The 10,162-nt window shown below is 42.0% G+C and overlaps 1 protein-coding gene across 2 annotated transcripts; it reads left to right on the forward strand.

The window, feature by feature from the left end:
• Positions 1-281: 281 nt before the first annotated feature.
• Positions 282-9,347, forward strand: LOC149283549 (beta-1,3-N-acetylglucosaminyltransferase lunatic fringe-like). Of its 2 annotated transcripts, XM_089497415.1 has the most exons (9): positions 282-375; positions 466-710; positions 6,821-6,869; positions 7,717-7,816; positions 7,983-8,136; positions 8,260-8,345; positions 8,461-8,626; positions 8,898-8,983; positions 9,281-9,347. In XM_089497415.1, the coding sequence occupies exons 1-9, from the start codon at positions 282-284 to the stop codon at positions 9,345-9,347; spliced, it is 1,047 nt and encodes a 348-aa protein (XP_089353541.1). The 2 variants fall into 2 exon arrangements, with proteins under 2 accessions (XP_089353541.1, XP_089353540.1); XM_089497414.1 differs by having other exon boundaries at positions 282-710.
• The last annotated feature ends 815 nt before the right edge of the window (positions 9,348-10,162 follow it).

Below are 10,162 nucleotides of genomic sequence, written 5' to 3' on the forward strand. Positions count from 1 at the left end.
GAGTGGGAGTGACGCTGTGGTCACGCCCGCCCCCTTAATGGAATCTCCAGACTCTGCTTCAGCACATTGTACAAAGCCCACGCCCATGTGGGCGTGGTCACGAATGATACATTTTAAATCCCTGCCGGCCGCTTTGTGAAGCCAGGCTGTAATAGCGCTCTGATAGAAAGGGTCTCGGAGAGAAAGCGCATGGTGATCAGGACGATTTCTGCAGAGCGCTGCCAGTAGGCTTAGTGATTGTATAGATCAAGACATTGCAGAGTGTATAGAAAGAGATCAAGATGCTGAAGAACTGCGGGAGAAAGTTGCTGTTGTCCCTGGTGGGCGCTACATTGACCTGCCTGCTGGTGCTGGTGGTGGATCAGCAGACTCATCGTTCCGTAGAGGTCCAGGCTGGAGAAGAGTCTGATGTTCCTGCCACCCCCTTGGTTCCCGGGTCGTCTCAACCCAAGACTACAGAGCAAGAAGCCAATAGTCAGGATGTGGCCAAAGACCCCAAGTCCTTTTCTGCTTATTTCAACAAGCTGACCAGGGTGAGAAGGGACATCGACCAGGTGGCAACCCCTTCTACAGCAGAAGCGTCCAAACCTAAAGTGGTGGAAGAGATCGCAGCTCAAGATGTCTTCATAGCTGTGAAGACCACCAAGAAGTTCCACCGGTCAAGGATGGATCTGCTGATGGACACATGGATCTCCAGAAATAAAGAGCAGGTCAGTCAACAACTCTCTATTAATATTTAAACTATCATTCCTTGCGTCTTGGGTCATTAAGATCTGCTAGGGTGAACCCTTGAACCCTTTTAGTGCAGAAGAGGGCATAAGCTCCAGCTCTTATCTTATATATGTGTTTTTATGATTATTGGATTTTTATTAACCATTTAAATGCCAGTTACCCCAACCTTTCCCAAGAAGATCAACAAGGAATCCAGCGGTGACTATCATCCGCTGTGGCAGCACCCCCCCCCAGCTCTGCAAGGGTTAATTGGTATACCTAACTCATTGTTCCTCTAAGTGAGACTTTTTGAGAACAAGTGATGGGGGTTGTATGGTCATATGGCTTCCTTTTCAGCTGTCTGGGGTCTGCTTGGTGGGTCACCTCAGTGGTGACATGCTATAGGAGTGTTTTTAAATGCATGTCTGCATCCTGTCCCCTTTTGCTATCCAGTTGTTAAAAACTTGTCTCAGTAAACTAAAGTGGATGCATTTTTTTTGTTATAATTCTTTCATTGAAGATTAAGAGGTCAGCACATTTTTTTTTTTTAACAATAACGTTTAAAATAAATGCATTTTTAAAGAATTTTATGCAGAGGCTTTGACACCCCCTGGGGATTTTCATTAGAGATAATGTATATTTTCTGGCAAGAAAGTTCTCTTTATTTAGATGTCCTTGTTTGACTAGTGACTGTACATTTTAGGACACCTCTATCTTCTGCCTATACAGAACTCCTATGTGAACACTTATAGCCAGTCCTAGTGGAGAGACATTCTGGTACTTAGAGGGTTAAGCTGCCCACCATACCAAGGTGGCAAACCCCTGTCCATCTCTATTCGTACCTGGCCTTGTATTATCTGCTATTGAAGTTCTTCTTTTCTTCTGAATTCTAAAGTAGAAGGGAAACAAAGGTTATGAATCGCACGACAAGGGGAGAACGGATAAATTTCCAGGCCCCTATAGAATGACATCCATGAGAATAGATCCCACCGCTTTCTTCTTGGCTTTTATTTGTTGTCTTCGGTTTTCCAGGCGGTTTGCGTTCCCAGGGACGAAGTATCTGCTCTCACGCTGTCCTCCAGTGCTTGCTAACAATGATCCTTTTCTACAAGCCTAGAGAATAGGTTTGCCGCCTCTTGCAAGAGGCTTCTTTTCATGGGAACTCTCCAGCCCAAGCTACCGCAGTGGTGTCCAGGTCATGTTGCTTAGAGATGCGGGCCAATGAAGCCATAAGAAGGGGGGCAAGGCGTTGGGTTGGGGGGACGCTCTCTAGGATTGCTTGACAGTCTGACAACCCTTCTAAGGGGACTTAAAGGCAAAATTCTTCATAGCAGGTTTACAATTGAGTAGGAATCCAAGGCTTTGGTATTGACCGCGTAAAGTAGGTATTGGTACATTCCACCAGAGAGAAGACCTGACATCTGCCTTGATAATCCTGGTGCTTCAGCTTAGTTAAGCTTTGTAAGGTTTGATGAGCCAGTGCCTGGGAAAGCTGAAAGCTTCTTAATACCCTTTCTTAACACCCACCCCCCCCCAACATTTCCAAGAAGCCCATAATAACTAATAGGACTATGAGGTCTTGTGTTGCTGGAGGAGGCATCCTGGCTGGTGTGAGTCAAGAGTTTAACCGTTGCCAAAATTACTGTTTCTACTAATAATAAATATCAGTATTTATCTTTATTGTGCAAAGCTACAGTAGAACCTGGTTAAACGAGATCCAGCCAATAAATCCACTTAAAACAAGTGGTTGCTCAAAGTAAATTTTTATGGTCGCAATCATGTATGTTTTGTAAACAACTCTTTCAAAATACTCACTTTTGCCAAAACCGGAGGGTATAAGTGGAAATTCCAGTCTGTTCACATCCAGTAACCCCCTGGGTAGAAAACATTTATTGTTTAACCCAAAACAGACACGCTAACTCACCGACACACGCGTGTCTACACCACCCTCCAACCTCGCCAAAGGGTTCACATCGCAGCCTCTACAGTAATTCCTAATAATGTACAGACGGTAGCCTCGCAAGGCTATCAATTGACAATGGATCGATCCGAAGGACTTTTAGGAATCATTATTTTGTTTTAATTAAATAGTTGCAAAGCCTTAAGTACATACACTCGCTGTCTTCAAAAGAATCAGTTGATAAGAGTTGGGTGTTTATATTTAGAGGCCTAGATATGGTGGGTATTGTGTAGGCTCTGACCTTCTGGCAGCTAACAGGTTAATATAGTGTTATCCATCTCACTTTTGTCTGATTTTATCTGTAAATGCGAAAGTAATGAGGAATGAGGTTAGCCACGAATACAATGACCCCTTTGATCACCCCTATAAGCTAAGGTATTCTATGCCTTATCGAGCAGTGATAAGGTTGTCCAAAGTCGTCTTCAATTGCCATTGTGACCACACATGACAAAGCCGGTGAAACAAAGCAAATGGGCACCTCAGCTGGAGACTTTATTTGCGTTAGTTATTCTTTTTTCTGGCTAGGGAACAGGGACTTGGCACTGAATCTGTATTTAAAAGCAAATGCATTTTTCGGAACACGGAATAGTTTATAATGTTCATTCGGTTTGAGTTTTGATGCCAAGACTGCTGCAGCGTGATGCCTCCCTAAGGGTGTGCCAGGAAACTGTGTATTTGTAATTTTAGGGATGGAAAGGGAAAGTCACTATACTGCAGTCTATAGAGTATTCTTGGATTATGTCCCTTATTCTTCGATATGTGAAGACTAGAAAAAAATGGGTTCTTCATGAGATGGATCTGTCCAGAATCGGCATATCCAGACCCCCGTGGCATGATGGTAACGTGTGTGCCAAGTGTTGTCCTTAGGTGTAACGGCTAAGGCGTGTCCTAGGCAGACATGCTCCTGACGTGCTTCTCTGTTTACATATCAACAAAGCAGAATCAGCAGAGTCCTTAGTGTTTATAGTCTAAACACAGGTGCGTGTTTGTGGTCCAGAGAAGTCAGATCTATCCGGGCATAACTGGTTATTACCTCCCTACTTAAGCCTGCAGGTTAACCGAAAACAGCTTACCGATAGACCTTTGCATCTGTCCCAATGGGTGTCTGAACCCTCTAGCATTCCGATGGCTAATACTTTTTCAAAGATCGCTCATAGTGATAATGTTGACATTTATGCGTATGTTCGATAGCACAAGGCTATCTAGCGGAGAGATGTGATGACCCTGCGGCAAGGTGTGCTTGGAATCCTGCTTTGAGCAGCCTTGCATTTTGATTTTATAGGGATCAGATGATGATAATTTCGGTGGAGAGCTCTATATCACTGTAAGCAATCTGTCTTGTTTTTTTGGGGGGGGGGGCGAGGTAGTGTTCTGCATACACAGGAGAGTGCGTGGTTGTTTGACAGGTGATAATGTACGCGGCGTGTTCCAGGTACAAATCTTCCTTACTCCTCCCACACCACTTGCTCGAACTATAACAAGTTAAAAAAGCCGGTTTCATCCAGTCAAACCTGTCTGCCGTGACCCAGCGGGAAATTCAAATTTAAAAATCACTTGCCCGACACACACCTGCTGATTACACCTAATCAGATTTTAAAGTGCACGTCATCGGTTATTTGGCAATGATGAGTGTGGCAATCTACAGGAGAATTAACTCATTTCTAGTATACAACCCAGGAAGGAGTACTGAACTATTTTATGGTACGGCTATTCTTGTGCTATTCTTCTTTACAATGTAGCACACTGGGACCTCCATCCATTGTGTGCCAGCGTCTCTGAAGGCGACCTTATGGGGAGGGGGGCTCTCTTTTGTCCACACCTACAGCACTGGTGGTCCCTATTGTTACAAGAGGAGTAGACATCCTGTGTTTCTTCAAACCGCTGATTTTTAGAACAATGAGGTTTCCTCTGCCTTCGGCTTAGTCTCTAAAGAAAGGGGCACTTTTTGTGCTGATCTGGTTGTAACTGAAACCTTAACTTTACCAAAAAAAAAACAGAATTCGAAAGTCATCTGTAATAAGCAGAAGTGACTTACCGGAAGGAGAAGCGTGAATCACTAAAGTAACCAAGACCTTAACAGATTTGGATTCTCAGCTAGATACTTTGTATTCTACAACTGAAACTGTTACTACTTAAACCACCACAGATACACACCCTGTATGTCATATGACTGACTGTCACCGGATTTTTTACTGCCGGTAGAAAGATTTTATAGGCCCTACGATCAGCTTCTACTGTACCCTTTGGTAATTAATGAGTTAAATGTTCAGGACCCAGGTCTAATTGACAACCTAGCCATTCTGGGAGCAGTAAGAAGGCATCTATATTAAGAACCCTCATTTACCATAAAAAATGTTTTCCCTGTAGATAGTCCAGGAGATGTCCCCTTTCTTTGAAAACTATTTGGAGTGGGATCAGATAAAGGTTAATTGTGTTTGGATTTAATTGGGTTTCCTGGACGGGCTCCTGAAGACATGGGTCTGGCAGGAAGGGGTGTGAGGCAGCAAGCCTGCAGATCACAGATATCTCCCCAGAGGTGACACTCGGTGGCCTTTGCTCTCTTGGAGGAAGGGACATGCTGGAACAAAGTGCGAGCAGGCAAGATACAAAACCTCAGGAGTTTCCTTCCAGTTTAGGACGGTGCATTATTTCTTTCCTGTACTTCCAAAAGGGAAAGACGGAGTCTTCTTCCCTGCTTAGAAGTCATCCTATTGTCTCCTATCCTTCTAGCTGGAAGGGTCATAAACAGTTTGCTTTAATCTATAAATAGCAGTAACAAAGCTTCCCGGTGAGCTTAAGGTTCCATTTAGAAGAGTAGGCAGCTTTTTCATCTTGAAGCCTAAAAGCGTTTGCCCAAAAGCAGCTCTTTGAGTTCTAAGAACATTTCCATCTCTTCTAACTGCATCGAGAACGGCTCTTCTGCCAATGTTTCATCTCTGCGGCTCCTACCAAATGTTGAATGGAGTAAACCGACATTTGTAAACAGTTTACAGATGAGTTAATACATCCTTTTTAATACCCTCCTTGTAAAAAAAAAAAAAAAGTACGGCTATTATGTTAAATTCCCTTTCTGTAAATAATCCTTTATTCCGTGCTCCCTTTTTTTTTGTTTTCTTCCTTTTGGTTATCAATTGATATAAAAGAAAAGACAGACACATCAATCAACCCCCACCAGGCCCTTCCTCTCCCCATTCAAAAAGCTTAACCAGGCCAGCTGTATGCTAATAAGAGTGGACATGTCTTGGCTTACACCGCACGTCAATGAGTAAAGTCAGCTAGGAAAACTCAAGCTATTGTCCAGGAACATTCTCCACCCCTCTGTTCGTCTTTCTCCCATCATTCATGTCGGTTACAAAAAAGAATTCCCACTGAATCCCCTCGCTTTAGCTGCATCGATCCACTTTGTTAGGATACCTCCTATTTCAATTCTTTGTGTGTATGTTTTCTTTAGCAAACCTACTTTTTTTTTGAGTCTTTACAACCAAAAAGCAGGCAACATCTGGCAGGACAACAATTGATCAAAATTACTTTTTGTGTTTTTTGTTTTGTTTGTTAACCGCAAAAGACAGCCGGCATCTGCTGAGCATTAGCTGTGTAAACAAGGGAGTGCTGCCAGGCAGGTGGAAAAGGTAAAAAAAAATTAGAAAGGAGGGTTGTTCCAGGTATTTCGAGGCCCTGGAGCACCTTGGTGGTTTGAGTCTGCACAGGTAGATGTCTACATGTCCCAATGTAGCACTGATGGGGGTCCATGTCTAACATGACACGGACCCCCATCAGTGCTACATTGGGACATGTAGACAGTGTTCCAACTGATGCGATGGTCTCCTAAAAATACAGTTGATTCAGCAGATTTTCTCTATGTATTGAGGGGTATTCCACCCCTCCTCCCGTGCACACTCCTGCCCGTCTTCCCTTAACACGCTCATTCATTCACCCTAAGAAGAGGGTTTTAATACCAGGCTCTTTAACCAACGCAGCTGTCATTCCTTTAAGATCCCACACAAAAGGAACTGGTTGTACTGCTGCTGTACTGGGTAGCTGCAAATTACATGCCTTTTTTCCCCTCTAACCATCTGCTCTCTTCCATACTGCCCCAGGTGCATGTTCTAAGCCACACAAACCTAATGTTCCTTGTATTGTATCTTTCAGACTTTTATCTTCACGGATGGAGAGGATGAAGAGCTTCAAAATAAGACAGGTAAGCACAGCGTTTAAAGAAAATTCTTTATTATGGCTTTTCTGAACTCGATATTTTGTGTTTCAAGATTACCTTGTTGGTAGCCAACTCATGGATACTTGAAAATGTACATTAACTTTAAAAATTGAAAAACAATATTTAACATTTTTTGTACAAATAATAATACGGAATTAATAATAGATGGGTTTTGGGGCTGTATCTTGTCCCTTTCCTGAAATCTAGTGCAATTTTTACTTATCGTCTTTTTTTTATATGAGCCCCTTAACCACGCTGCTGGGGAGTAATCTGAAAAGTGAGGCAGGAATAAAGGAGCTGAGAGGCAGGGACTCCAGCAGTGGGAGGATTTGGGACTCATGCACGTTATGTGTGTACTTTCCCCCCCCCCCCACTGAGCTTAGGTCATGACCTTCATTCTTCTCATGTAAATGAATCCCATTCAGACCCCTGAAGCCGTCTCTATTGAGCGCGCTCTGCTAGTAACAGGTGGCCTGATCCGGGAAAGTTATATCTTGAATATAAACCATAGGGAATTGGGGTGTGTGTGTGGTGGGGGGGGGGGCAGGGCACTAATTAACCCTTTGTGTGCTTGCTTCCCATATAATTATCCCAAACCTGAACTAGTATTTGTATATTTAAAAAAAAAAAATGCCTTGATTGTCCCCAAAAGTGAAACGTGTCATTCTCAATAGCTAGCGTGCGGATTATGAGGGTTGTAGTCCAAATCATGGATGTTTAGCTACCGAGGAAATTTGAGTTGACTTGTGTGTAATCGGTTCTTCCTAGCTCTTAACACCAGCAATGCACGTGCCGTAAACTCATGTTTTTTGCTTCTTTTTTTTTCTTGTAGGAAATGTGATCAGCACAAACTGCTCTGCCGCTCACAGCCGCCAGGCTCTCTCCTGCAAAATGGCCGTGGAGTATGACAAGTTCATAGAGTCTAACATGAAGTAAGTGTCTCAAGTCTAACTTTTGTACATTTGTGGGTCTCCATAATTAGATGTAATAAAGCATTTATGACATTTGCTAACCCCTACCCAATCTTACAAGGAAAACATGGCGGACACTTATTTTTCTTCCGATCTGACATTCTTTATTTTTTTTCTCTTATTCTAGGTGGTTCTGCCATGTTGATGATGATAACTACGTTAACATCCAAACTCTGGTGAAACTCCTTTCTCGCTTTTCCCACACCGATGACATTTATATTGGGAAGCCCAGCTTAGACCGTCCCATTCAGGCAACTGAGCGGATCAGCGAGAATCAAATGGTAAGGAAGGGGTACCTACTGTGGGACTTGGGTGGTCCAGGGAATTTGTGAAGCCTTCAGCTGTGCTCTAAAAGCAATTCAGGAACATCTTTTAAACTGTATTTTTTTTTTGTATTTTTACAGCGTCCGGTCAATTTCTGGTTTGCCACTGGAGGTGCCGGCTTCTGCATTAGCCGTGGGCTTGCACTGAAAATGAGTCCTTGGGCAAGGTAAGCAAATGGCTAACAAAAAATAAAATTTATAATTTAAAATCTATGTTTACATTGGATGTTAGCTACAGAAAAATTTTATTTATGGAAGTTTTCCTTTTTGTTTTTTTTTCAGTGGAGGAAATTTCATGAACACTGCCGAAAAGATACGTCTTCCTGATGACTGTACGATTGGTTACATTATCGAGTCTGTACTGGGGGTGAAGTTAATCCGCAGTAACCTCTTCCATTCCCATTTGGAGAATTTGCACCAAGTTCCTCAAAGTGAAATTCACAATCAGGTAAGAACAGTACTTTTGTAACAAAATATCAGAACTGCTTTTTTTTTACTAATTCATTGATGGCTCTAGAGAACAGCCCACAAAAAGCAAGAATCAGATACACTTTTTTAAAAAAAAAAAGTACTAAAATAATAAGAGTTAAACACAAATATTAATTGGTTAGAACTTTCTCATGAATAAAGTGTTAGTTCAGAACACCAGTGGCCAGTGATAAGTTGATGGGTGAGAAAACCCAGAAAAATTAACCCAACGCATATTTTTGATCTTTCAGGTCACATTAAGTTATGGAATGTTTGAAAACAAGACAAACGCCATTCTGATGAAGGGAGCATTTTCTGCTGAAGAAGATCCTTCACGGTAAGACACCCATTCCTTTTTATTATTATTTAATTTAAAAATAAATCATTTAAACTAAATATATATCTATCTCATGCTTAAGTATTTAGAAAACGACAAAGAATGTAATGTTCTTAGTCAGTCAATAAGCAGGGTTCTAGATCATCTGGAATTCAGTTATGGATCTGAATGCATGCTGGTGGAGTGAATCTATCTGCCCTTTTGGCCCTAAATGAGCTGAATATGGCAAGGAATTCTTGTATCTTACTGTGCACCCAGACCAAAACTAACTGGCGTTATTTTGTTGATCTGTTCTAGGTTCCGATCCGTTCACTGCCTGCTATATCCAGATACTCCCTGGTGCCCGCAGACTAAAACTTATTAGAAGACTTCACATCTTCTGAAAACCTCGTCCCAAGTATCCCTGGTATCCAAAGGGCTTGTGGGACCTGTACGTCGTTCTTGCTGTGATCGTCACGTGATTTTGTTATTTTTTTATTTTTAATGCTGTGCGTAACACACAGCGTTTTGGTCCATAGGCTGCTGTGCGGTCGATTTTTATTTATTTTTTTTTTATTATTTTTTTTTTGCTCTTTCGCTCTGCCTGCGTAGAAGGTGGGATTGTGCTTCTACAGAGCAATGGCTTCTCCTCCCATGGCAGATGGAGATGGGATTTCCTGGAAGAGAGACTGAATATTGAAGCTCTTACGGTCCCTTTAGGGCCACATTGCTCATCGATAGCTTAAATGCTCTTTTTATATATATATGTTTGCATGTATATGTGTGTGTATATATTTGTATATACATACGTATATGCTTAGCAGTGTCTGCAATTCTCATAGAATGTAAGCTGAGGACCTGCGTGCTAAAATTACTGCCTATCTTTATTGTGTGCTACCCATAGCTACATTTATCTGTGCTGACTTTAACCCTTTGGGTGCCCACTATTTCTATAGCACTTAAAGGGTTAAATGAAAATGCACCACCCCCCAACAAGGGGCAAGAAAAGGTTTTAACCCAACGAGGGGATTAATAATTGAAATCAGGGATATTTTTTGCATCCTGATTTCGATTATGCACAAAAAAACCTGATACTATTAGAAATATAAAAAAAAAAATAACGGGAGAGAACATCCGTTGCAAAAATTGTACAAAATATCTATTTTTCCTGCCTATGGAAGACAAGACTTTGGTCTTAAA

This window comes from Sceloporus occidentalis, unplaced genomic scaffold (genome assembly GCF_023333645.1).
Source record: "Sceloporus occidentalis isolate IW3139 unplaced genomic scaffold, rSceOcc1.0.p SCAF_103, whole genome shotgun sequence".
NCBI lineage: Eukaryota > Metazoa > Chordata > Lepidosauria > Squamata > Phrynosomatidae > Sceloporus > Sceloporus occidentalis.